This window comes from Melanerpes formicivorus, unplaced genomic scaffold (assembly GCF_026170545.1).
Source record: "Melanerpes formicivorus ecotype bairdi unplaced genomic scaffold, bMelFor1.0.p_v2 SCAF_14, whole genome shotgun sequence".
Classification (NCBI taxonomy): domain Eukaryota; kingdom Metazoa; phylum Chordata; class Aves; order Piciformes; family Picidae; genus Melanerpes; species Melanerpes formicivorus.
The window spans coordinates 13,153,628-13,180,350 of NW_027142366.1; the positions used below are offsets into that span (position 1 = coordinate 13,153,628).

At 39.2% G+C, this 26,723-nt stretch overlaps 3 protein-coding genes across 13 annotated transcripts in view; 1 reads left to right on the forward strand and 2 right to left on the reverse strand.

The window, feature by feature from the left end:
• Positions 1–10,611, reverse strand: part of PARN (poly(A)-specific ribonuclease) — a 49,888-nt gene extending 39,277 nt beyond the window's left edge. The window contains exons 1-12 of one of the 2 annotated variants that reach the window (XM_068147101.1): positions 10,519–10,611; positions 10,041–10,118; positions 8,408–8,487; positions 6,403–6,470; positions 6,231–6,312; positions 5,456–5,516; positions 4,650–4,815; positions 4,388–4,453; positions 3,601–3,639; positions 1,695–1,737; positions 958–1,038; positions 26–82 (exon numbers count right to left, since the gene is read on the reverse strand). In XM_068147101.1, coding sequence (XP_068003202.1) covers positions 26–82; positions 958–1,038; positions 1,695–1,737; positions 3,601–3,639; positions 4,388–4,453; positions 4,650–4,815; positions 5,456–5,516; positions 6,231–6,312; positions 6,403–6,470; positions 8,408–8,487; positions 10,041–10,118; positions 10,519–10,537 — 840 coding nt within the window. In that variant the 5' untranslated portion in view covers positions 10,538–10,611. The remainder of the gene's footprint in view (positions 1–25; positions 83–957; positions 1,039–1,694; positions 1,738–3,600; positions 3,640–4,387; positions 4,454–4,649; positions 4,816–5,455; positions 5,517–6,230; positions 6,313–6,402; positions 6,471–8,407; positions 8,488–10,040; positions 10,119–10,518) is intronic. The other variant, XM_068147102.1, reaches the window with a different exon arrangement.
• A 117-nt stretch (positions 10,612–10,728) lies between these two features.
• BFAR (bifunctional apoptosis regulator) lies at positions 10,729–18,499 on the forward strand. 10 transcript variants are annotated; one of them, XM_068147111.1, is made up of 8 exons: positions 10,729–11,568; positions 13,751–14,077; positions 14,848–15,049; positions 15,340–15,560; positions 16,161–16,305; positions 16,559–16,729; positions 17,247–17,449; positions 18,307–18,499. In XM_068147111.1, exons 2-8 carry the CDS (start codon positions 13,812–13,814, stop codon positions 18,497–18,499), a joined length of 1,401 nt encoding a protein of 466 aa, XP_068003212.1. In that variant the 5' UTR covers positions 10,729–11,568; positions 13,751–13,811. The 10 variants fall into 10 exon arrangements, with proteins under 10 accessions (XP_068003212.1, XP_068003210.1, XP_068003205.1 ...); XM_068147109.1 differs by having other exon boundaries at positions 10,729–11,530; XM_068147104.1 differs by lacking the exon at positions 10,729–11,568 and adding an exon at positions 12,074–12,165.
• Positions 14,617–26,723, reverse strand: part of PLA2G10 (phospholipase A2 group X) — a 30,714-nt gene continuing 18,607 nt past the window's right edge. Inside the window, exons 4-6 of the mRNA XM_068147114.1 lie at positions 24,461–24,617; positions 22,490–22,596; positions 14,617–20,635 (exon numbers count right to left, since the gene is read on the reverse strand). Of these exons, the coding sequence (XP_068003215.1) occupies positions 20,490–20,635; positions 22,490–22,596; positions 24,461–24,617 (410 nt within the window). The 3' untranslated portion in view covers positions 14,617–20,489. The remainder of the gene's footprint in view (positions 20,636–22,489; positions 22,597–24,460; positions 24,618–26,723) is intronic.

Genomic DNA, 26,723 nt, shown 5'->3' on the forward strand with positions numbered 1-26,723 from the left:
GATATTAAGAAACACATTAGCTTACAGAATTAGCGATGGCATGAACGACTCTGGAAAATCCTACTGCATCATTCAATTCTTCCTGTAAGCAAAGATTCTGGCATGAGTGAAACCAATACTGTCAAACCTGTACCTGCCAACTGGCAGGCACACTCAAACTATTTCTCAAACATAACCAAGAACAGACAAGAGAGGACATGTCAATATTTGGATGATACATAAGGTCAAAGCAGGATGCTGCTGCCAGAATTCCATTTTTATATGTAGCTCTAGTTCACAGTGAAGCAGGGCAAATCACAAGCTATTGTAGTAGATTGACCCTGGCCACAAGCCAAACACCCATTCTTTTGTTCCCTCCCCTTTCCCAGGGGATAGGGCAGACAAAACCAACAAAACAAATTCAAGGGAAGGCAAAAGCACTTGTGAATCAATACAATTGTGGTTTAGTAAGAAAAGTAAAAGCTGTATGCACAAGTAAAGTCAAAAGAAGAATTCATTCACCACTTCCCACCAGCAGACAGGTGTGCAGCTGCTTCCTAGGAAGCAGGACCTCAGCATGCTTAAAGGGTGCTTGGGAAGATATAAATACCATAAACATATCCCCTCCCAAACTCTTGTGTGCCTCACCATCCTACTTTCTTTTGGGGAGGATGGAAGAGAAAGTCTTGACACTGTGCCTTGCTGATAGAGCAGATTCATAAAAGAAGGGATTCACTGCTCCAGCACATTGGTTCAGTATTCTACAATTATTTATTCCTTAAAATTTTGTAGAGTGCCTTGCAATTCTTGCTCAACAGCAAAGCCTAAGTTATCTGGTAGAACTTGGAAGATCAATTTCAGGTGACAGTCACAGCCAATCAAAAGGGAAATACCAAAGCTTGTCACACAATTCTGCACAACCAACTGAAGTTACAGGTCCTCCCCCTCCTTCTTTCATGTAACAACGAACTTATTTACCTGTTCTTTTGCTTGTTTCTGCTGTTCTCTTCTTTTTCGTTCTTCTTCATTCACTTTACTAATAACAATATATCTCTCCTTCTAAAATCAAAAATGGATAGTTTGAGGAACGGCTCCAAGAAGCCCATATTGAAGCTCATTGCAAGTTTCTGCACATTTACATTGTAAAGAAAATTAAGTCATACCTCAGCAGCAGTTACTTGGCAACATGACTCCTTCTATTGTAAGCACCACTTATCATCTACTTGCAAAAGCCTACTCTAGAAAACTGTATTAGATTCACCAACCCTAACTTTTACTGAATGGAATTTTTAGTTCTGAAGAAAAGTTTCTTCACACTTCCTTGTATAGAGTGGATTTCAAGTGTCTTTTGAAGCACAGATTTGTGCTATGAAGTGAGGATACAGCACATGATGCCACTACTTTTCCTCTAAGACAAAGATCTAATTTTCACGTAAGAGTTTTTACCAACAATGAATGCCAGGTTCACTACATCTTGAACACCTTTTAGTACACCACCAACACAACAAAAAAAGCCACACAAATACGTGCTTACACTTCAGACGTTGGTCAGACTTCACATTTAGGAACTAGTTCATTGTATTGCATTTAAAACGTTTCACATTTTGCATAACAAAGCTCAAATTAAATCTAAGAGTTCTAAAAGTTGATAAAATTGAGACACACAATTTCCTTTAAGCAGAACAAATATTACAGGTAGTAACATGCCTAGTTACCTTATCTGACTCCAAAGTTTCAACATGAATACCTTTTGGATACCTACATCAAAACAAATGAAAATAAATATAAGTAGCTGTTAATTTGGCATTTAACATATTGAAACCAAAACAGTACTTGGCCAATTTCACACTACACCATTAATGTAACTCGTAAGGGCAAGAGTTCCTTTTTAATTTACAATAGTGGAAAATTTGACACAACAGGCTAGTTAAATTTGCCTCCTTTCACTAGCTAACAGCAGCCAGCACTAAAATGTATTTTCTTATGTAATTTCCCACTCTATTGCTATAGAGCCTCTAACTTCTTATTTCTATAATACCAAATAAAACAACATCTAGATACTTCATTACAATCTAGAATCCCTACTCTCAAAGAATCAAAACCCAAAACACTATTGAGAAAGCTCTCATTTACTTGCAGCCACAACACAGCTTCTTCTTTGGTGATTGCATGACTTTAATGTCACTTATTCTAGGATTTATAAACAACCTTGAACTTCTTACTAACATAAAGATCTAAGAGGACACACTAACACAAATGTTGTTACTGCTGCTACAGGGTTGCCTCTATCCACCACAATCATGTTCAATTACCAAAGTACTACTATACACAGAGTATAAAACCGGCAGCAAGGTCAGAGAATGTGGTCTTCCATTGTTCAACAAGTAGATATTACTCTGATCTTCTCATTAAAATTAACTAGCCCTGAGTACATGACAGCACAGAACTAGCCTGCTGCGGCCTTCTTTTTGCTCCCGCTAAATCTAGCGCTCAAGAACACACACTAGAGTATGACTGTGCCCTCTCCACCCTGACTTCTCACAGTTTTTAACCTAGACTTGACTTTCAAGCTGCTTCACGTAAGAGACTTTAGTTGAGGCCAAACACGGTTGTACAAGAACATTTCGGTAGAGAAAATGACCTGTGAAGAGCTCAGGACACAAGGGCAATCCATGATCTCCACTGTTTTCTGCTTCAATTATCTCCATTCTAACTTCACAACTGTGCTATCTCTCACCAATATACACAGAGTGTACACAGCTGAATATTAAGAAAAATTCAATTCATAATCACACCCTTCAATCCACTAAGAGAAGATGCAAGAAGGTCAGAAAAAACTAACACTATGTGCTACTGCAAGTTACAGTTATTACATCAGTATCTCAAAAAATACACAAATGCTTGAAAACACCTCTCTTTTTTTAAGATTAGTTCTCAGGCTCACTTTTTGAAATATCATTTTATCTACAGAAGTTTTAATTTATTCACTTCTACTGTAAGTAACCAAAAGCCAGCTACTGTTACAACACTGAATTAACTAAATGTACAAAAAAAAGATTTCCACTGTATTTCTCACATTTTACTAGTGCATCAGAATAATGAAAATCTCATCTCTATAGCCTTACGGTTTCTCCTAAGGCCTTAAGGGATATATTTAGGCAAAGATGAGGGACAAAGCCAAGAAAGGAAAAGAGAATTGCTACCAGAATTAGGATTTTTTAAGTGATCAGAAATACTAATACTTGATATCTTAACAGAAAACCATAAACACACCAGTACCTACTGCACAGATATTAGTTTTTCAAGTAAAGCCCACAAGCACATGTACTTTCCCATCACTAAAAACCTGTCAAACTGCATTTGTTACGTAATTTTGGTCTGTGCTGTTCTATTAATAGATTTTAGACAGGAATGATAAAATAAATACTAAGTTTTAAAACATTCAAATTAATTATCACAAACCAGTTTAATGCAATTTACCTTCAAAATACTGTAAAAATCTACTCTTAGAAGAAAAAGTTTAAATTAATGATCTCTGAGGTTAGGTAGATGAGATCTTACCCAGATTTCTTATCAGAAATACTAAAAATATACAGCAAGGCAGTATTACCAGTAACTTACTTCCAGCTCAAGGTCTGATAAATTAATTTCCTCTGAAATCTAAAATAAAAAGACAATTGTGTCACTAATATTCCTCTTACAAATGCATTTCAAAGTAGTAATGTTCATTTAAAGTCAGCTCTACGTTCAACTCTAGAAAGGCTTTTCAAGCACATGCACTGCTACCCATAGGCTTGGAAGGGTCCTCCTGAAGGTCAGTTACCAAGCTAGCACATGCACCATTCTGCACAGTTATCCACATATCTTCTCATAAGTAAATACTGTTCAGTCATGATTACTGAGTATCAGTATAGTAATGTTACCTTACCCCCTGCTTCACCACATTCTGCTATTTCTACATTCCTTATTCCTTAAAATTCATTTTTTAAAACATCTGGGGATTCCAAAGCTAAGCAGACTTTGAGGAGAAAAAGACACACTGAAACCAGTTTCAGTAGACAGTATCAGCTATGAATAACTGATAGCTCAACAGATTTAAGAAATTTGCTTATAAAATGCACATCCAAGGTTTATGGAGCACTTCAGCAATAGAAAAAGGAGGCTCACATATCCACAACACTTCCTGGCCAGATTTAAACATGTTATCACTATGTGCAAAAGTTGTGGCGCATAGAGCAGAATATGATATCCATATAAATTACATTTTCTCATGCTTCAGGGGAGTCAAATGCAGATTCTGCTACAGTTAACCCAAGTAAAGATTCTCTTCCTTGTCTAGAATTCTCCTAATTCTAATATGCCCAAAATAAGTTATTTTTTTAGAGGATACATAATGTCAGAAACTGACCCAGTACACGGCTCCAGTTCCAAACTTTCATTTTCTTCATTCTTTAATAAATCTTCTATCTGCTCCCTGGAAGAAACAGAGTATTTACTTCTACATCTACTTTGTTCTCCACAAAAGAACAGAAACATAACATCAAGAACAGAATCATAACAAAGAACTTTCACAACTCATGAACTGTCAAAATTCTTTACACATAAAAACACGTCACTATTGGTTGGTTTAGTTTCAACATCATAAGAGGATAAGAAACAATTTTACTTACACTACTTTCTCAATGAATTTTTTCTGATCATCAGGAATTGTTACAGGGCACTTTGCAGAATTAGGAGAAATGTATGACAGAGAACCTGTACCATTGGCTTGAGACCGTTTTTCTTCATACTGTTCCCTTAGCTGTCTTTCTTCTTCCTGATTTAAATATGGAATTCCTTTTAAAAAATAACAAAACAAAACCCACACATTAAAAGCTCATCATAACTAAAGACAAATTAGTGTGAAGTAAGATTTAGGAAAGACTTATTACTAACCAAGCATTTGCCACTGCTATATCCCTGAGGACTCCAAACACATCCTTCCATCCTTCCATTACAGTCATCTGTTCTAAACCCCATTCTTTATTTATAGCATCTATACAGGGTTCATTTTAGCACAACCCAGGTTAGCTGGGTTTTTAAGAGCTGGACTTTTAAGAGCTATTTGCCTCATCTGCATAAGGCATGAGCCTGAGGACTGCAGAACTGTAGATCACAATCACAAAAATCTTTAGCACTCCTCTTCCTTCCTGTCTGCATCACTTCACTAAGAGACTGCAACAGCACCTTTAACAATGCACATTCTTCTGAACTGTGATTACTGATCCACTACACTACAGCTTGTTACTCTATATTTACCCACTAAACAAAAATAAACAGCCAAGCACTAAACTATCAGCATAATTGTAGATCTGGTAAGTCTAAGAACTTCATTATGTGTTAGCAGAGCATCACAAATGGCTGCATTTTTGCAGAAAATGAAGATGTCATAAATTTTACAGACACTGAAAGAAAGAAAAAAAACTAAACCACTCACCATTGCGAAAAACTTTATTAAAATCAAATCCTTGGTTTGCTAAAAAATCTATACTTGAACTCTGCAAAAAAAGAAAATAGATTCAGCACTTACAAGAGTATCTGTGGCACCAAAAGATCAATTATTTTTACATGTTTTAACAGATTATACGAAGTCCAAAGACAAGAGCTACCGTGTCTGTGACCATAAAGAGAGTTTAGGCTAATACTATCTTTGTTATTTATTTTCAACCTCCCTGAAGTACAAGAACAGTAAATATGCTAAAGGGATAAAGATGAGAGAATGAACAATGTAAGAGAGGAAATTAAAGGAAGCAAAATGCAGTTCAGAACAAATCTGAGACCATAATAATGCTGGCAATAGCCTGGGAAGCAGTAAAAGTGAGATAAGCAAATGAGAATAAAGGATCACACAGAAAAAGCAAAGGAATAGAAAGTCAGACAAGAAAGAGGAGAAAAATAAAAATAGAAACATTTTGCCAGGTTTTGAACATTAACACCAGAAACACCACAATGTAATGTGCAACAAGATTTAAAACCTGAAGTCAAATATATTTCCTTAAAGCTCATTTTTAAGGATTGCTCTTAGCTGAAGCTTATTTATTCTGCATGAAAAAAAAAAATCCCATAAACTTATTTGGTTTTCTACCTTTTATTTGTTAAAAGAACTAAACACTTCTCCCTTGACAATGCTGTAGAATATTCCTGGGACTATTTTTAAAGTTTGATGCAGGCATACCTTAACCAAACAAAATTGAACTTGTTTTACTACTAACCTGACAGACAAACTTGACATCCGGTGAACTTCTGTTAAAGGGTTTTGGAAAAATATAGAAGTTAAATGATTTCATGATATACCTGTGAAAAAAGATGAATTGCCTGTCAATACAGCTTATCAATATTATTTCATAAATTCCTAAGTTAGGAAGAAATAAGGTACTAACTTACTTTTCTTCTGTGTGATCATACTTAAAAGTGCAAAGGCCAAACTGAAAGAGCAAAAAATCCATGGAATGCTGAAAAGGAAAGCTTTGCATGAGAATAAAAATCATACACATTTAAAGAGAACAAGGGTGCATCCACAATTAATATGATTACTCTCAATTTCAAAATTAAGCAAATCTCAGTTTCCTTAACAAACATTTGCTCCAGTGGTCATTTTGAAGTAAATATGCCAGAACACCAGCTTTTCAACTAGATTTCACCCAAATTTAATCACCTCACTACTGCCTAAAGATAATGTGGCGCATGCACTTCCGTAAACAAATAGGAACTGAGGGAAGTCCCACCTCTCTCCACCCGTTGCTCACAAACAAAAGATGCTGCACCTAAAGCAACTGTCAAGTCTCCTCAATATTCCCCACAGCATGGGAGCAGGCTGTGAGGGACACTGACTGTGTATAGTTTCCAAATCCAAGCAATAATACATTTACTATTCTTCTAATCCATGTGGCAAATAGTGGGTAATATGACAGATGTACTAGCACAGTCTCTAGGCAAGTTACAATGATGTTCTCTAGTATTTCACAATAGCTGCATCAATTTCAAAAAGTTTTCTTAATAACACTGCAAGTACACAAGAACGTGAAGAAACATCATGGTCTCATTGGATGACTTGATCCTACTGAGGGGCAAAACACTCATTTCAAACACACAGAATACACAGGCTTATTCAATTCTATCATAGGGGAAAAAATAACAGGTGGTAACAAGACATAGGAAATGAGTCTTAGAATCACAGAATGGTCTGGGTTGGAAGGAACTTTAAAGGTCATGTAGTTCCAACCCACCTGCCATAGGCAGGGACACCTTCCAACAGACCAGGTTGCTCAAAGCCTGGTTCAGCTTTGCCTTCAACACTTTCAGGGAAGGAGCGTCTACAGCTTTTCTGGGCAATCTGTTGCAGTGCCTCACCAGCCACACAATCAAGAATTTCTTCCCAGTATCTAAAGTAAATCTATATTCTTTTAGTTTGAAGCCACTAACCTTCATCCTATCACTATACTGCTGCAGAAAGAGTCCCTCCCCACTTTTCCTACACTGACGGCCCCAGAGCTGGACACAGAATTCCAGGTGAGGTCTCATAGGAGCAGAGCAAAAGGGAAGAATCACCACTCTTGACCTGCTGGTTGTGCTTCTTTTGATACAGCCCAGAATGCAACTGGCTCTCTGGGCTGTGAGCACACATAGCTGGCTCATGTTCAGATTTTTATCTACTGACACCCGCGAGTCCTCCTTCTCAGGGCTGCTCTAATGCACTCATTGTCCAGCCTGTACTCATGCTTGGATTGCCCATGTGCAGGACCTTGCAATTGGTCTTGTTGACCTTCATGAAGTTTACACAGGCCCAACCTCTCAAAGACCCTCTGGATGGCATCCCCTTCCTTTAAGCATCTCAACCGCACCACACAGCTTGGCGTCATGAGCCAGCTTGCTGAGGGTGACCTTTCAACCCTTGCACACCACATATTGTCTCCTACAATCTTATGGAATTTTTTCAAAACTCTTTCCACACCCTCCAGCATCTTTTTGTGTGTGTGCTGCAGAGGTGGTGGCAGCTGGCATTTAATTTCTGTTCAGGGTAGCACACACTGGTAGGACATAATTTGGGAAGGACTCTAGTCCTGATGTAGGTTCTGTCACTGAATTTCTCTGACCCAGTTCCCCTTTGAACTGATACTTTTTAACGCTCTCAACATCCTTTAACAAGTTCTACACATCTGTTAACTGTTGGTGAGGAACATCTGTGTGTCCTGATCGTGATTTCTCCAAATTTAATGTAACACTCCCCAAATCTCCTGTCAGCAGAGACAATGAAACATGCAATCCCCACCTGCTCCACATAACTCAGTTTTACAGAGTTCTGTCACATTTCCCTACCTTGTCTTCATTCAGAGCAAAGGAGTTCTAACCTTTTTCCAATATTTTCATTTTATTCAAGGTAAACACCTACCTTTTTAAGTTTCTGATACCTTTCTTCTGGAGTGTCAAAGCCATTGGTTAATGCACTAACAGAAGGCCCATCACTGATCCCTGAAAAAGCAGAACATATTTTGCTTTGGGTTAAGTTTTTCAAAATTAACCACAGAAAAGAAATACAACTTGTAATCTAAGAAAACCATTTTCTCTTAAAGTACATGTCCCCCAGGCACAAATACAGGCTGGGCAGTGACTGGCTGGAAAGTAGCCCTGAGGAGAGAGACTTGGGGGTGCTGGTGGACAAAAAGCTCAACATGAGCTCTCAATGTGCACTTGCAGCCCACAAAGCCAATCAGATCCTGGGCTGCATCAGGAGAAGTGTGGCTAGCAGGTCGAGGGAGGTGATCTTCCCCCTCTACTCAGCCCTGGTGAGACCCCACCTGGAGTACTGTGTCCAGTTCTGGAGCCCCTATTACAAGAGGGATGTGGAGGTGCTGGAGCGTGTCCAGAGAAGGGCCACAAGGATGATCAGAGGGCTGGAGCACCTCTCCTATGAGGACAGACTGAAGGAGTTGGGGCTGTTCAGTCTGCAGAAGAGAACGCTCCCAGGTGACCTAATTGTGGCCTTCCAGTATCTGAAGGGGGCCTACAGGAAGGCTGGGGAAGGACTTCTCAGGATCTCAGGTAGTGATAGGACTAGGGGGAATGGAATGAAGCTGGAGGTGGGGAGATTCAGGCTAGATGTGAGGAGGATCTTCTTCACCATGAGAGTGGTGAAACCCTGGAATGTGTTGTCCAGGGAGGTGGTCGAGGCCCCGTCCCTGGGGGAGTTTAATAGCAGGCTGGATGAGGCTCTGGCCAGCCTGATCTAGTGTGGGGTGTCCCTGCCCATGGCAGGGGGGCTGGAACTAGATGATCCTTGTGGTCCCTTCCAACCCTAAATGAAACTATGAAACTATGAAACTATGTTGAGATTGTTTCAGTTGAGAAAGATTTTCTTCTATGGGAGTATGCAAAAACCATCCAGCTTAACATCAGTGTTCTAGCTGTTCCTGTACAAGACAAAATTAAAATGAAAGACCCACCAGTAACATAATGTTGATGGGCCTTTAGAACACAATGCACCATCAGAGTCAAACTGAAAATGGGAAGCGTGCTGTCTATAACAATACCTAACAACCACTGCATTTTCATAAGCACCACATCTAACGGAACCTAATCTTCACCACGTTTAGTTTTTATTATGCTGACTGAACTCAGTATCCCAAAGTTGAAGCAACTCTTATGACAACTCCGGTGCACAGACCCTCTGTTTCACAAATGCCAAAGTTCTTAGTGCTGTCCTTCCTTGTCCAAACGCTTGCAGGACCTCCCTTATTTATCCCAACGCCCTGTTTTCAGGAGAAGTATAAAATCTCACTTTTTTCCTGAGCTGTACCTGTTAAAAGGTTACAGTGGGGAAAGACTAGAAACGGCACAAGTATGACATGTATCATTATTTGATCAAAATCTTACTACCGCACACATAATAAGAGAGTCATTATTTTGGGATAACCTCAGCTTTTTCAGGCCAACACTGAGATACGCCACATGAGCAAACTCGGCACCTAGAACCCTTTCACAGACACTGCCAACAGCTCACAATCACAAAACAGGCGCGACCGTACCTGAAAATTCTCCATCGATGGCCAGGAAGTCCGACTCTTCAATGGCTTCATATACTTTGCTTAGGGTATCCTTAAAATCTGCGGGTAAAAGAGCAAAACACACCTAAGACTACTAACGACTTTCTACCGTAGCCCGCCGCCCCTCAGGCGGGCACAGGCGGCCCAAACCAGCTGGAGAGCGCGGCCCCGGTGGTGGGGCCAGAGGAGCTTGCCGCCCCAAGGCCGCCCGCACCCGAGGCCTTAGGGCGTCCGTAGAAGCTCGCCCGACGCACTTCTCTCAGGATTGTCCCTCAAGGGGCGAGAGGAAGACTGCGGACTCCTTTCATGCCCGCAAGAGAGGCTGAGGCCGAACCTCGCCGTCAGCCTGGAGATGGGCAGCGCAGACACCAGGACGTCCTCTGCGTTGCCCGTTCAGAGCGTCCCGCCGCGGCCGCGAGGTCTGACCCGAGCGCAGGGTACAAGAGCAGCTGGCACTCACTGCTTCTGATCACCTCCATTCCGCCCGGCCGCACCAGCCCGCCCAGAGCTGGGCCCGGCTCGGCACCACCAGCCGCCTCTGCCGAGCGCTTCCGGAAACCGCCCGCTGCCCGCCGCGCGTCAGCGCCCACGTGAGGGGCCGGAGGCGGCGGGCAGAAGAGCGCCATTTCCTCCCGTGGCGGCGCCTGCCGGCGGGTCTTTCGATGTGATCTTCGCTTACTTTGACTTACAGCCTCAGGCCAGGCCCGCCCCGGCCCGTCCGGGCGCGGCGTTTGAGAAACCGCTCCCGAAGGCGAGGTGTCTTCGTCCACGTGTGAACGGCAGTAGAGTCTCTGGTGCTGCTGCTGCAGCGGACCATTAGGCCTGAAAAGTGCCTTTCTGCTGCACGTCGCGATGTGTGACGGCGGGGGAGAATAGCCCTGCCAGCAGCTGCGGAGTGGAACAACTGATAGGGTCTCCAGAGAAAAAGGGAGTCCTAAACCAGCTGCTTTTGTGTGGGGTATTTTGAGTGTCAGAGATGTTGGGAAACACGGACCGGAAAAACAGAACTAGCAGCAGCGAGAAAGAAGGAGGTACCAGAAGGATAGTGGAGAACTACTGGTGATTATTTCTTAACGATTAAGTGTCAGGCGGAACTGGCAGGCGTGAACTACTATGGAAGAAGCGTTTGTCTCACTTTTAAAACGATAAAATCAGCACTTTAACCCATCATGGTAGAATAACTAAACAATGCTCAAGGCTTAGCAAGATGTCTGCACCAGCTTGCCTGGACCCTTCGGAGAAATCTGCATAATAGGGCAGAAGAAGCATACTTTTAAAACTACTAAAACTGGAATAATTAAATAATTGGTTCGGTAACTCTTAATTTGAACTGGACCTGCAGCTTGTCTCAAACTGGAACAAGAACAGAATCTTTAATACGATGTCAGTGTTGCACAGTGAAAACATGTATCTCAGCAGTACTTTCCAAAAATCACTCGATTCCTTCTGGGCTTCAGTCAAAAAGAAATGCGGTAAGATAACAGAGGCTAATGCAGATGACCGTGAGTGGGTAAGAGTCTCATGTGATAACATTAGCCTGTGTGAACCAACCTGGTGCCGCATGTTAGCACTGGAGTCAAGACTGGCGTCTGAAAGTTGTAATTTACTTCAGAGGCTAGACCTCCCGATCGTAACTTGTAAAATAAACCTTGAACAAAGTTTCTGTGAAGGGAGATTGCCTGGGTGTGTAGAAATGTAGCCAGCAAACATAGCTCACTTCTCATGAATATAGGGGGGAGTGTGTTAAGAAAAAAAGTGTAGCAGTGTTCCTGCCCGATGATTTTAAAAGCTTTGAAATAAAACGCTGTGAGATAAAAGAGCTCTACTGCCGTGGACTGTATGAGGAGCTCTCTGCTGCTGCCCAGCGGGAGGCTGTGCTGGAACCCCTTACCAGAGTGCAGTTTGGAGCCCGCCGTAGGACCCGAGCTCGGTTTTCCTTCCGCAGCCCCCGGACAGGATAGGCCGCTCAGCGTCCCTCCTCCCTGCCGAGCTTCTCACCTGCGTTTCCCGTTGAGCTACGGGCACGGCCGCGGGAGCGGCGCAGCGCTGAGGCCGGGCGCGCCCCCGTGGGGTGGCTGTGCGGAAGCACCAGCGGGGCAGGCGGCGGGTGAGTCCGCAGTGGGCGGTGGGTCTCGTTTCTTGTCTGCGGTCAGCGGGGGTTGCCGCGGAGCGCTGCGAGACCTATTCCCTGCCCGGGGTTTCTGAGCGGTGCCGTTCCGCTCCCCTCATCTGCTGCAGCGCGGGAAGGGGTGAGCGGGTGGCGCCTCCGAGGTGGGCCCGGCCTTGCTTGGCGAGAGGAAGCGGCCATCACGTCGCTGCAGGCCCGAGGCACCGGTGCGGCGGGTTTGGTGGTAGCACAGAGGGGGAGGAAGCAGGCTGAAGTTGGAAAGAGGCGGCAGGAGAGGAGCTAGTAAATTGCTTTCTACTTCTGACTCTTTTCTGGTCGTTCTCTGACTGACCGGTGAAATGTTTCGCACCCACAGACATCCTGTTGTCGCTGTTCCAGGGGAACTAGAAGAATGTTCTCGGGTGCAAAACCTTGTTTTGATTTCTGCTGTTGTGAGGTTTTGAGTTTGTCTTTGAGAAAGCCGACGGTCTTTGCTTTGAAGGAACAAGACGTGTTTGTCAGCAGTCTGCGGATCCTAGTTGCACTGTTGTATTCTGTAGTGCTTGAGTTTTGGTTGTTTGTTTTATTTTATTTCTAATTCTAGCTTGGCACGCTTATCTCTGAGCTTGATCTGGGTGGATTGATGGTAACTTAGTATTAAGCAGGAGTCACGTAGTGGAGAGTGCCAGTATAGAGTGTTTTGGTAGTGTATGAGAAGAAAATGGTATAGTTTTTGATAGCTTCGAACATGACTGATAAGTAATCTTATGAAACTAGACACATCCATCTAAGAGAATATAGTAAGAACATCGAGCAAATAGGTTTATCTTTTTGGTAAGTTGAAACAATCTTGGACTCTTCTTGTTTGTGCATTTTCTGAAATACCAGGAAATGCAGAGGTCCGTCCTTCACCAAATAGGCAAGCAGATCAATGCGGATCAATCAGTTAGAATTCTGAAGCACGTAACTTTGTGGATCAAATCCATTTTTTGTTAACATTGCCCAGTAATGTCGAACTGACCTTTGTTAGCAATGTTTCGTTCTATGTGCTTGGAAAGAATAATAGTGGGGTAAATGAGATCATTATGTTACACTGGTGTGTTGTGGGTTTTTTGGTTTGGTTTGGTTTGGTGTTTTTTTATTCTTTAATGTCACTTTCTAATGATGTTTCTTTTACTTGCTGTTTATTAATAATACTTTGATTAAAGATACTGTCAAAAGTCATCTAAGTCATAGTTCGGGGTATTTGTTTGTTTGTTTCAATTCCATATATTGAGTACTGTTTTGAATCTTAGAGGGTTGTTTTTTCACTTTCATATGTTCGGTACTATAGGAAGGGAAAATACAGGGAGATTGAACCCAGCTGTTTACATCTGGAGTCTGATTTTAACTGTAGTTTGCAATGAATATGTTGTTGAAAAAATAGAAGCTCTCCTCATAATGAAAAATTATGTAAGTTGCTTTAAAAGTTTCAAACCATGAAAGCGATTGAAGACTTAACAATGCTACATTACACTGCTTGCAATTCTAAATTTGTATAGTAAGAAATTTTTTTCTTAATGAGGTTTATCTTGTTACTTTGCAGAAGTAGTGCCTTACCTAGTTTGAAGATAAAAGGGAGCTTTTGATTGTATAAGACAAAGAAAATGGAAGAAGATGAGACTTTACAAAGTGAAACTGAGAGAGCAGAAGTTGAAACATGCACTACTCCTGAGGTCAGTCGGCAGTTATCATCCAGTGAGTTCCTTTGCCACTGCTGTTACGACATTCTGGTCAATCCCACCACTCTGAACTGTGGGCATAGTTTCTGTAGACATTGCCTAGCTTTGTGGTGGGTATCATCCAAGAAGAATGAGTGCCCTGAATGCAGAGAAAAATGGGAAGGATTCCCCAAAGTCAACATCCTTCTCAGGTGAGTGTGCTGTGCCTTCTTGAATTTCTAAACCCATTGAAATTAGTTGTCTGGTTTCTTGAGTTTGCTGCAGATTTTAGTAGTTTATTGGTAATCACGGCTGTCACAAAGATGTTTAAATCCTGAAATATTTTACATTCTGCAGTTGTACTGAACTGTTTAGAATTTTTCTGCATGGAAAGTGAGTTGACTGGCCATGTTTTAAGTGGATTTTTTTCTCCTAAATGTTCTTAGAAGTGAGAAATTTTCTTCTTTAAATACTGCCAGTTGTTTCCTAATAATTCTAAGTTAGAATTATTTTTTATAATTGAGTAATTATTTCTGTTTTAGGAATTGTATATAGGAAGAAATGTGATCTTACTGCAGCACAAAGCTAGAAATACCAGTTTGCTGTCTTGAATTACCCACAATTTCTTGATTCACTTTTAGGTTGATAATATTTCAATAAATAGATGATAAGATTTATAGTAGAGTTTTATGTTGTCTTTTGCTTAGCATTTTTGAGTAATCAAGGCTTCCCAGGAGCATACACAAGTCAGTTTTATCACATAAAAATTTAATCTTTATTTCTTATTTATTTTAACTTTCTCTGTCTTTAGAAGCTGAGGGAACTGTTTGGAAGTAACTGGTTTAACAAAATATTAATAACTAGTGTTTTCTTGGTTTAAAAGTCATAAATAGAAGCTGGAAAACAAAACCAAAAGTTATTCCCTTTTCTGAACATTAAGCTTCAGTGGTTATAGTACAATGACAAATATTTTTCCTATTAGGGATGTTATTGAAAAGCTATTTTCTGATGCCATTGAACAAAGAAAAGAAGATATTCAACAAAACAGTGATATAGCACACAGCTTAGCAACCTTCCAAAAATATGGGAATGACCAGATCCCTACAGTTCCGAACACAGGAAGAATTAATCCTCGAGGAGGAGGGTTTTTCTCAGGCGTTCTGACAGCTTTAACTTGTGTAGCAGTAAGTTTCACCCAATTGGTTTTCCATATTTACTTCATTAAGCATGCAATCAAAGATACTTAAACTACATGCACATAAAGAAGGTTGTCAGCACAGAAGAAACTTCATCTGAGCGAAGTAAATAAGGTAGCAGAATTACAATTGCAATATACATTAAACAGAAGTTGGACAAATTGGGTAACATTTCAAGATACTTTCTTGAATATTCCAGCATCCATAAAAAGAAAGACTCTACTTGTCAAGACCCCTAATGTGTGTTTATTCATATCATTAATATATTTGCTTTGCAGGTAAAGGAACTCTTTTTTCTTTCCCCACTCCCCCCATTTTGTTTCCACTCCCAGGTAGTTCTACTTGGATATCACTGGAGTAGCAGAGAATATGAAGATCTTCTTGTACACAAGCCTGTTGCTAAATGGACTTCAGAGGAAGTAATACGTTGGCTGGAGCAGCTCGGTCCGTGGGCTTCACATTATAAAGAAAGATTTTTACTGGAGAAAGTAAATGGAAGGTGAGAGAGCTATCATTTGATTGTGCTGCTGGATATTGGGGGTGGTATATTGTGAAATGACTATACTTCATTCTATAGATTGTGGGAATATTGTGTTGATGTATCAGAATAAAATTCACTTGAACCTGCTTTAGCAGGGGGTTTGGACTAGCTGATCTCCAGATTCCAACCAGATACTAAGCAAGCTAACTGAACATTTCCTAAGAACTTGTTAAAATGCTAACAGTGCAGACTAAATGATACTGAAAGTAAAACCATACTGACATATTATTCACCTCTCCCATTGTTTCTTTCTTGTGAAATTATTCTTATGCTATTGTTGCATTCCACTCGAGTTCTAGATGTGCTTTCAGTCCAAGTACCAAAGAAGTGTATTCAGTACTAGCCAACAAGCTGATAGATTTGCCTGCTGAAAGCAGGCAAGAGAAAACTTGAAGGATTTTTAAAACCCAGGGTTTGGGATGCAGTTAATTCAGGACACTTGATAGGGAGTGTAATTTGAAAGGTGATACCTTCTATCAGCAGCTTATTGTGTCAGTATGTAATTGCTAATTTGTTAAGTAATACCTTTTGGTGAAGACCTTAATTCTTCTTTTGTAGACTCCTTCTAACACTGACAGAGGAGGATTTTACAAAAGAGCCTTACAGTATAGAGAATAGTAACCACAGAAAAGCTATTATGGAGGAACTGGAATGTGTGAAAACTTTAGGTGTTAAACCACCACAGAACCTTTGGGAATATAAGGTAATTCTTATATGAAGTCTGGCATGTATGTTAAGTATTTTTAAAATAATATCTTTAAAAGAAAATTCTCTTAAAGGCGGTAGGAGCTTTAAGGTCATAGGATTACCCTTGTAAAGACTGCTCAATTCAATGGACAGTTGTACTTGAAAAATGATCCTTTGAAAAATTATTGTCAGAAAAAAACTGAGAACTGGCATGTCCCCTTCATTGTCTTTTGTCATTGTTTGAAACTTGATTATTTGATATCTTTCAGGCAGTAAATCCAGGAAAATCACTCTTTCTTCTCTATGCACTGAAAAGTTCTCCAAGACTCAGTATGTTATACCTATACGTGTTTGATTATGCAGAAGCTTTCCTACCTTTCATCCACACAATTTGCCCTCTGCAAGAAGACAAATACGAAGCTATTGTCCCAAAACTGCTAGTAAGTGCTCAAAACACTGAATGTGCTACTGGCTTTAGATAAAAACATTTTAAGACTAGCAACATAAAAACACATGATGTAATTATTCACTGTTTCATATCTTTACAATACAACTTTGTAAAAAAAATTCCTACAAAGTGGTTCCTTGGTTTGATTTTATTGTATGCAACCACTGTTGTAATCATTACATTTAATAGGATTGATTTAAGGCTTACAAGACTTCAAATCTGTGAAGCTGATATTTTTTTTTTTAGGTTCACATGACTATAGAAAGGCTGTTCACTTAAAATACCTGTATTTTAACAAACAGCATTTTAAAGTCTGTGTGGCTGTGATGTGTTATTCCAATCTAATGGAAAGTACTGCATTACAGTATATCTACCAGAAAGTGTAGTCAAGATAAATTACTGTCTTTAGTGTATGAAACACAGTTTTTCAAGAATAGAAGTGGAAATAAGCCAGTGTTGTGTCAGTTTAATATGAATTTGATTAACAGTCTTTTTGTCCTAATTTACAGGACCTTAAAGATCCTTCTTGGAAACAGTGGAGAGAATTCATTGTAAAGTATTTATTTTTACCATACCAGTTGATAGCTGAATTTGCTTGGGATTGGCTGGATGTGCACTACTGGACATCAAGATTTATAATTGTGAATGCCATGTTGCTATCTGTCCTGGAATTATTCTCATTTTGGAGGCTCTGGTCAAGAAGAGAATTGAAGTAAGTCTTCCTGAATTTGTTGAGGAGGGTAGAAAGTACTTGGTCTTGTAAAGAGAAAGTAACACTCTTAGGATTTCACAGTTAGTCACTGAAATGACAGTGTCTTGCCACAAGTCTGAGATTAATAAGAATATATGAATCTGAGTCCACACACATACTAAGACTCATTCCTGAATATCTTTATTTCTGTGTGTACTTGAAAGAGTTTCTTACAGCTGGTCTGGTGTAGCAGATGCAGTGATGGTAGTAAGCATGTACTTAACCATTGGGTCAATATTAACTCTTACTTTGGGAATTGCCTTTTATGGTAACTGGTATTGGCTCTCAACTGAGAACTAAGTACAGAGTATTGTTGTGGTACGCTTAGAGTATAGGCATTAAAGAATGAGTCCTCAGAATCATAAGTAAGCTTTATTATGCTGATACTTGTTCTGGTAAGTGATCTGAATTGTTGTTCTTGGTTACTGCTTCAGCTTTTATTTATAATCTTTAGAACTTGCATAGGGGAAGTTCTTGATTTGCTGTGTACTGGGTTCTCATTTTCTCTGGCGGCAGCTAGAGGGCAGAATGTGTGGTCAAAAAAGAACAGGGTACTTTGATATAATCTAAGAAAATCTGGAATTTGACCACTTCAACTTGCTGTGCTTTGTGATGTGAATAAATTGACTTAATGATTCCCCATGTAAAAGGTAGTATTACTGTAATTTAAGAAAATTATTCTGGGCTGCATAATGATATTTCACAGGTTCCTGAGTAAGGGCTAAATAATTTGAGGTTGCAGCACATATTAGCTTTTCTGAGAGTGAGTAGAAACAAAATTGAAAGTTCTCTAAGCCTCTCCCTTTCCTTTTTCACAGGACTCTTCCTCAAAGAATGTGGAGACATTTCTGGAAAGTTTCAACCCAGGGTCTTCTTGTTGCAATTTTTTGGCCTTTTATTCCTCAGTTTGTCTGCAACTGTTTGTTTTACTGGGCCTTATACTTTAATCCAATTATAAACATTGATCTTGTGGTTAAAGAAGTGAGGCGTCTGGAGACACAAGTTCACTGATGGGCATTGGAACTTTTGATCTGTTTAGCTCCTAAAAATGGACACCTGAAATGAGCTTGCTTTTCTTACATATGTGGCAGTGAAAATGGTGGATTATGTTAATTTTAAATGTACAAAAAAGCCTTAAGACAAGTTACTCTTAAACCATCTGATTCCAAATCCAAGGATGGGCTTTACTACCAGAAATTTGCAATTGAGAAAAAAACCACAAACACAAAACATGCCTGATTTAGTCACAGAAAGTGTCATGTCATCCTGTTTTTGATCAAACAACATTCTCTGTTCTGTCTGCCTTAAAATCAATATCTTCTGCACTACTACAGTGATTTTTTTGTTGTTTTTTTTTTTCTTTTAGCATTTCATACCAGCAGTGTGTTCCTCAAGTTTGCCAAAGGAAAGCTCTTCCTGGATAGGCTTGATACTGAAAATGCTTCAGTATTTTCAGTCTGCTTTACACATGAAGTTGTGACTGTCAGAAACACAGTCTCACAGTTTGTGCTAAAATTCCTGCTCTCAAAGACTTTTGGAAAATGTGCTCATTGCCATTATTCAGATCAGTTAGACTTCATCAATAGCTCCATTAATGCTCTTCTCTTGAAGTCAGTTGCTAGCTCTTATATTCAGGGTTGGAAAAGTGACCTGACACTGTAATTACATCTTATTGCAATACAATGTGTGTATCTAGGTCTGTGAGCAAACACTGACTGCAGAGTTATTTTGTGCCACCAGGATTGCCATTTGTAAATGTGTGGGGTTTGAAGCAAAAGTTAGGTTTTTCAAGAGCTTTGTCCTCCTGCATTCTACATTGTTTGAGGGTTTGTTTTTGTGTGGGGTTGTTGGTTTTGTTGTGGTTTTTTTATAGATATATATATAATATGAAGTTTAAATTTGCCTATGAATAGTTTTAAAGATTAAAGATCTCTTTTTGAAATCTTCATCCTTCCTAGAGAACTGTTTTTTGATTTTATGGATTTTTTTAGATTGAATGCTTGTGCAAACTTGTTCCATAGCCCTGTATCTTTAAGGTGAGAGGGGTGAAAGTAGATATAAAACACTTTTAGTTCTTAAACTGTTAAAATTAGCTCTTTGGAAAAAGTGTATATTTGGGACTTTGTGTTGCTGTTTTCCTAAAAGTCTTCAGCAAACAGTGAAGTGACTATCTAAAACCATCTTTACATCCTTATGAGGTGTATATACATCTAAACTTTGCAAACGTATGCTGTCCAAGGTCAAATGTTTATGGGAAAAGAAGGTGGTCCCAAGTGACTGTTACGTTTTTAATGTATCTGTCTTCGTGATGGTTTGTGTTTGCACTGAAGTTTTAAGGGTGGAACTTCTCCCCATGCTCACAGGAAACTCAAGGTGTTCACAGAGTAAGGAGTTTGAGCCATATTAAATAAACTTCTTAGAAAAACGTAATTGAGAAGTAAATACTAGAGCAGAATAATATTAGGCATTTTTAAATACAGGCAGGACTACTTAAGGTGAACGAGATGGAAAAGTTAAATTAGGCTTCATAATAAGTTTAATATAGATGAGAGAGCTCTTTGTGCTGACACTGTCACTTCATGCATTTCTTCCTGTCAGTTCTAAGTTAAGAAATGTTAAGGTAAATGTTGGTGGAGAAGTTTATTATAGCTTGTGGAGGGCGGATAAAAAGTTTACAGTGAATGGTATTATGAATCTGAAAAATATGTGAATCTGAGTATAAATAAAAATTGTAGCTCAGCTACTCCTTAAGAGGATAAATTCCTATTTAGTCAATAAAAGTTTACACAGAACTAATGAAGTCGCTTTTAGACTGTAAGTTAAGGTTTTACAAGCAGATAAATGTTTACTTTAGCCATTCTGGGGTGGAAAGGCTGAGATGGTAGGAAGAAGGATCAAGAAATGGGAAAATCATTTATGGTCACTACTGTGACCAAAAAAAAGGGCATTTTAGATTTAAACACATACAGAGTTTTCATAAAGATGGATGGATGTCATATGTCTAATACCTACACAAAGGCTGAATTTCACCACACATAAAGTCTGGCCACAAAAGGTATTTTGCATTGTAGGGAGCTTTAGAAAAGCATTTGGCAGCTTCACGGTCACATTCACATGCCATTTTCTGACATTTATCCTCTAGTGATTCTGAAACAAAACACAGTAAGTTTGATATTAGTCTGAGATAATTAAAAATACCAAATGGAATAGCTGCTACCTCATGTTCCATATTTGCCATATAAATGGCTGTTACATTTCAAGTGCAATAGGAAGTGTACTGAGCTTTAGTAAGACTTCAAGTTCTTCCATTTTCTTTAGCCAGAGTTCTGTGCTAGGACACCTCAGCAACAATATTCAAGCATGGGTTGGTTTAGTTTAGTGAAGTTGATAATCAGTGAGTCTCTCTTGGCACACGAGAATATAATCATGCACATTCTTTAATAAAGGAACTCTGATTCTTCTTTAGAACCTGGTATGTGACAGTCCCTGCCTGCACTGTTGTACTAGTGAGACTTGAGTTTGAGAAGGTATTTTCCATTTCACATATGCTTTAATCTGCCAAAGATGTAGCATTAAAATTAGATAGGTTAAATAAGCAATGCAGAGATGCTTCATGTTCAGCTTAAATTGCCCACTTTTTTTTATTAAGGCATTCAGTAAGAAGTTAGGTAAAGTGTGTTTAAGTATGATAAAATCCATGTCTGGCTATATTTGTTTTATAATTGTAGTGTTGTAATTTAACGGATTTCTTGGCATAAACATTTCTGCTTGGCATGAATATTATCTTCTACAGCAATATATTTTGGTTTTATTGTGCCAACTCAGAAGTGTTTGTTTTTTCTCCCTGCAACTGTCTCTAAGCTGAAGAATCCTTGATTATAGTTTGAGCATTTAATATTTTGAAAGATTATCCAGATCTACTTGAGATTTGTATCAGAGCAGAACAAGTGTTTGGGTTTGTGAATTAACTTCTGTTACGAGATTGGAAGTGTTATTAATTACTATTTTGTTTTTTTTAATCCTATTTTATGCTCCTTATGCTATTGGGCAGTTGTTAGGGTAGCTAGTTGCACCATCAACATGGGTATATCCACTGATAACTGCTACTCCTTCTGTTGTTACAGCTCCAAACTTAATCTTGTCCATGATATGCCAGGGACTTTGTTTCAGCTTTGCTTCTTGATGACATGCCTACTGTCTTGGCCAGTATTAAAATACTGTCAGCTTCTGGACTGGAACTGGAGAACCTTTACAGCCACACACAGGTAGATTGTAACTTGCCAGTTACACTAATTATGTGAATGCTCTCAAATTTATGTTTTGTGGCTTTGCACATGTTACTTCCATAAATAAACATACACATCAAATGTTTTATTAGCTTAGTGTTTGAAACTGTGTGTTGTAATCGTGAATTCATTCATAAATTTCAGCCATTATCAGCGGGGCTGTGCAGCTGATCAGTGGTAAGTATGCCAAGAACTTGTCCATTATAAATGGTATGAAGTATTTTCTGCTAGGTATGAAAAGGATCCTTTTTTTAAACAATTGTGATGATTTTTTTTTTGCCTCATGTTTGCAGTTTCGCTAGTCGGAGACCTGCAGGAAGTAGCATAATGTGGGTTCCTCAACATAGGTAAATGCAGAGTCAAAAGAGGGGGGTTCTGGTGGTATTTTCAGAAAGGGTAATAGGAGTTTATAGATTGCAGTTGGTTTCTTATGTGTGTCAGTAGGTGGGGATTAAGAAGAAGCATTTGCATTCAGTTGGAAGCACAGCATACCCTGGCAAAAAGGTCACAAAATGAAGGGCGGTAAAATAAGAATTTTACAGTTAATTAAAAAAAAATCTTTCCATGAAGTCAATGAGCCAATCAGTAAAAAAAATAAATAAATAATAATAATAAACCCAAATGAAACTAAACCCACAAAACCCCAAAAAAACCAAAACATCACCCCCAAACAGAAAACAACAAACCCCCAAACTAACTAGAATTGTTCACGTACCACATACAACAGTATTGTCTTCACATTCCCAGTGGTAATTTTCTATCTTAGGCTGACAACCTGCTTGTTCTGCTTTACCATAGCAGCAGTCATGTTTAAAGCAGCACCTGAGAGCAACAGAAATGGGCTTGCCTTAATTCATACTGTGGTGATTTATGGCCACATAATCTGTTTGGTTTCGATCATTGTGTTTCTACAGGCTGTGAAATAAACAGCATACACAAATCTACAGTTACCTATTACAGGGTAATTGTTTAATGGATCACCTGGAAAAAAAAGACTACTTTTTTATGTAGTCAGTGATGAGGAAAATGTCTAATAAATACTGATCCAGCAGAACTTCCTCAAGATGAAAATACAAGGAATCTTTAAAGCATTCTATGTTTTGAATAGAAGAAACTTTTATGTGGGTAAACCTCTCTCCTAGCACCTTCCAAGAGAGAGATTAAATGCCAGAATAGCCTGTCAGATAATGAATGATATATTTTTCTGCCAGTTACTGATGCTATTGTAACAGTTACAGGGATAGGATGAAATCTGTTAGACTGCACCATACTATTGTAAATGTTACCTTGCAGCAAAGTCCTTAGATGGCAGAAGAGCTTAGGAGCAGGTCAGGGAATAAGCATGGGTGCTATTTAATGCCATAATATAATTAAAACTGTTTCCTCAATATCATGAGGAAACTTGGAAAGTTCCCCAAAATGATTGTTTCAAAATTGTTCTGTCATCACTGGGACAATGAATTCACAGGCTTTGTATCACATGATGGAACTGAGCAGTGCAGGTGAGTATTAATGGCGTATTTTAATGTTTAAAAAAAGAATTCTTATGTGGAGTCCCAAAGACCTGAAATTAAATGGCTTGTAAATTTTTGCTGTGAACTAATTATACTGCTTTTTGACTTGGTGGAAAACCAGGGTATGTCTGTGAGATCTTTACATGCAGTCATTCAGTTTCCTCCTGGTAGCCTAAAACCATTATATGACCTACAGCAGGCACATGATGTTTAGTTTGCCTGAGGAATTCTTGTCTGCAACAGAAAAAGTGAATGCAGTGAACTCACTTGCGATTAGCGTTTCGTCCCATGCGTATTGAATAATCACTTTGTTATTCCATAAGAATTGCCATTCAAGGATCCTGCAGTACCTGGCAGTTGAGCAGCACATGCCTATGAAGTAGCTTAATACATCCAGTTTGTGGACAGAAATAAAAAAAATCTAGTGGGTCTCTGTTGCAGTACTAAGATAATTGAATCTGGAAATTGAGCTTCTTTTGCTCTAGTGAAGGCTATCTTCATCTCCCTACAAACATTTTTAGAATGTTTGATGCATCTCTCTGATAAATCAGAACTTGAGATTTCACATACAGTGAAAACTTGAAAATATACAATTTTTTATTTAATTATTATAAATACTCTTCCTCTTAGCTAATGTTCAGTTATAAATTAAACCGACGATAGCCAGTATGCTGCGGTCTAGTACTAAATACAAAGGTCTGCTTTTAGAATTGTTGTAGTAACAATAATTCCTTTTAATAAACAGTTATTTTTCAGCACTTTTAATTTTGCATCATTTTCTGTGTATCATTTTGAATACTAATAAAATGGAGTGGATGGTAGTGGAACCAAATTTTCAATTTTCAATTGCAGTTTCTTTTAATCTGTGGTTTTATGGATAGGTTGGATGTTTGAGCTTTAAAACTTCTCCAAAATGTTAGTTCCTTAGCTCTTGGCCAAACAGCAAAGAAACCCAATTGTGCTGTGAATCCAGTATTAATTCAATGAGAGTTTGAGTTAAAAGTAAGTAGGACTTGTACAGATCTACAGTGACACAATTCTAATTCTTCAGATGTTCTTGGCAATCTGAGGTGTGTTTATACTCAGTTCTTTCACTGATGTTAAATGGGCCTCTCACTCTATCATCTGCATACAATCAGTAGTTAATTACTTAGGTAAACAGTTACTCTTACCAGTCTACTCTGTCTTTGGGCCATCCTCTTCCTCCCAGACCACAGTAGCATCCATAACGTAGGTAGGCAAAAGGAGATCTTCCTGTAGTGCATCTAATGGCTCCAGCTAACTCAAGAACACCTCTTCGATTCCTGAAATGGGCTTCCCCAAAAGTGCCTTTATAAACCGTGGAAGAAAAACAGTTCTTTTTATGGAATTAAACATGCAAATGTAAAATAGTTGTTGGGTTTGTTTTGGGTTTTGTTTAATTATAATGAATGCCAGTACCTGAAAATAACATAGTTTTCTTTTTGAAATTGTTCTTTTTGGGCCCTCACTTGTGTGACCCAGTCTCTTTTTTCCCCAGTCTATAGTGAGCAGAATAATGAACAACATGGGAATAGCTGCAGTGGTTTCCTTCCTTCTAGGCAGCACATAATGACAGTCTTCAGTCACGTCCAGTCAAAACTGGCAAGGGCTGGCACGTGTTCTGTGGTCTAGCTCCACCAATCTGCTAAGATTAGATGCCCTAAGTATTTTCTCCTTGGCATAATGTGGTTTTGCCCGTGTCATTGTTCTGTAGAATGTAATGCTTTGCATTGGAACAATTACGTTCTCTGTGATGGGCTTCTGGTTTTCCTCATTTGTAGACAAACCAAGTAACCGATGGAGAGGGTGGGGTGGCTGTAGGGTGGGGAAGTGGGCAAGTGCTTGGAGTTGTTTCCAGGGAAATGAGAAGAATGCTTGCTTTTTGGGGCTTTGTTCCATTTTGTTGGGTTTTCTTGTTAAGAGATTCTCACCCTTGTTTCACCAGAACAAGATGTATTTAGGAACTTTGTTTTAGCATGTTGGTGCTAAAGCAGGAGGTGCACGGCAGCATATAAGTGTTGAGATACCAGGTGATTTTTTTATAGGGCTTCAGTTTCATCCTTCAGGTTGAGCTAATACAGCAAACTCACTCACTGGTAATAGGCATCATTTCCTTGCAGTGCAGCCTCCAAGCTGTTTGCAGTAATGTTAAAAAAGTTGGGTGACTACAAAACAAATTAGTGGAAGGCTGCTGATTAGAGTTGTCTTGCTAATTAAATTAATTTTTTTGTTGTGGTTTGGCGAGAACAATTTGTAAACCTTAACTCCCAGTACTGGATGCAGAATGGGAAAGATTTAAAAACTGATAATATCTGTGAGAGAGACAGCAGAAAATCTATTTAGATTTTGTCATTGAAAGCTTTGATACTTATTTTCCTGCAGAAAAACTGTATGATTATACAGTTTGTGTATAATGTGTGTCATTTACTATAATAGACTAATCTGTTATAATAGATTATATGGTTAACTGTAATCAGCTAATGGATGATCTGCCAGAAGTACTGTTCCAAACAGCTGAGTAACAAAAAATGTGTGATGTGGGATGGTGGTGGCCTCCAGCACTCCTTATTTCATTAAACAAAGGTATTTAAACACCTCCTGATAACCACCTTATGAAGAAATAAAGAACTACAATTGGTTTGCTTGTGAGAATGGTACAATAACTTACAGAATTACAGAATCAACAAGGTTGGAAAAGACCTTGGAGATCATCAAGTCCAACCTATTACCTAACACCACCTGACAACTCAACGATGGCTCCAAGTGCCACATCCAATCTCTTTTTGAACACCTTCAGACACAGTGACTCCACCACCTCCCTGAGCAGCCCATTCCACTGGCCAATTACTCTGTGAAGAACTTTCTCCTCACCTCGAGTCTAAGCTTTCCCTGGCACAGCTTGAGACTCTGTCCTTTTGTTCTGTCATTGGTTGCCTGGGAGAAGAGACCAACCCCCCACCTGTCTGCAACTGCCTCTTAGGTAGTAGTAGAGAGCAATAAGGTCACCCCTGAGCCTCCTCTTCTGTTCTTTCAGAAAGAATGTTTGTAGCTTATCCTGACTTAAAATACGTAGGTTTCCTAAAACTTTCCTGACTGACAGCTACTCCCAAATCTTGTCCCCTCCTGCTTTGTGGGCATGTGATCTAGGGAGAGGAGAGAATGTTGAAAGGAGTGCTTAAACTTGCACATGTGCACCTTTGGCACATCTTTAGTTAAAAAACCTTATTTTGGCTACGTAGTTCCTTGCTGTTCTGCTTAAAACTAGTTTTTAACAGTATCTGTTCTGTCATGGCTTCCGTTCCAGGGTATTATCTGGTGTTTAGTTAGATAAAAAGATCCTTTCAAGAGGTCTGTAAAATGTACTGGGTGCACTCTTTGGAACTTGTAGTTCTAAATGTCAAAATAACAGTCATA

What these genes read in the sequence shown, in the direction of transcription:
- BFAR (XM_068147111.1), top strand. Translation starts at nt 13,812, where the DNA reads ATGGAAGAAGATGAGACTTTACAAAGTGAAACTGAGAGAGCAGAAGTT. An exon ending in CAGCTTTAACTTGTGTAGCA is followed by an intron (nt 15,050 to 15,339) that starts GTAAGTTTCACC and finishes TTTGCTTTGCAG; the next exon opens with GTAAAGGAACTCTTTTTTCT. An exon ending in CTATTGTCCCAAAACTGCTA is followed by an intron (nt 16,730 to 17,246) that starts GTAAGTGCTCAA and finishes CCTAATTTACAG; the next exon opens with GACCTTAAAGATCCTTCTTG.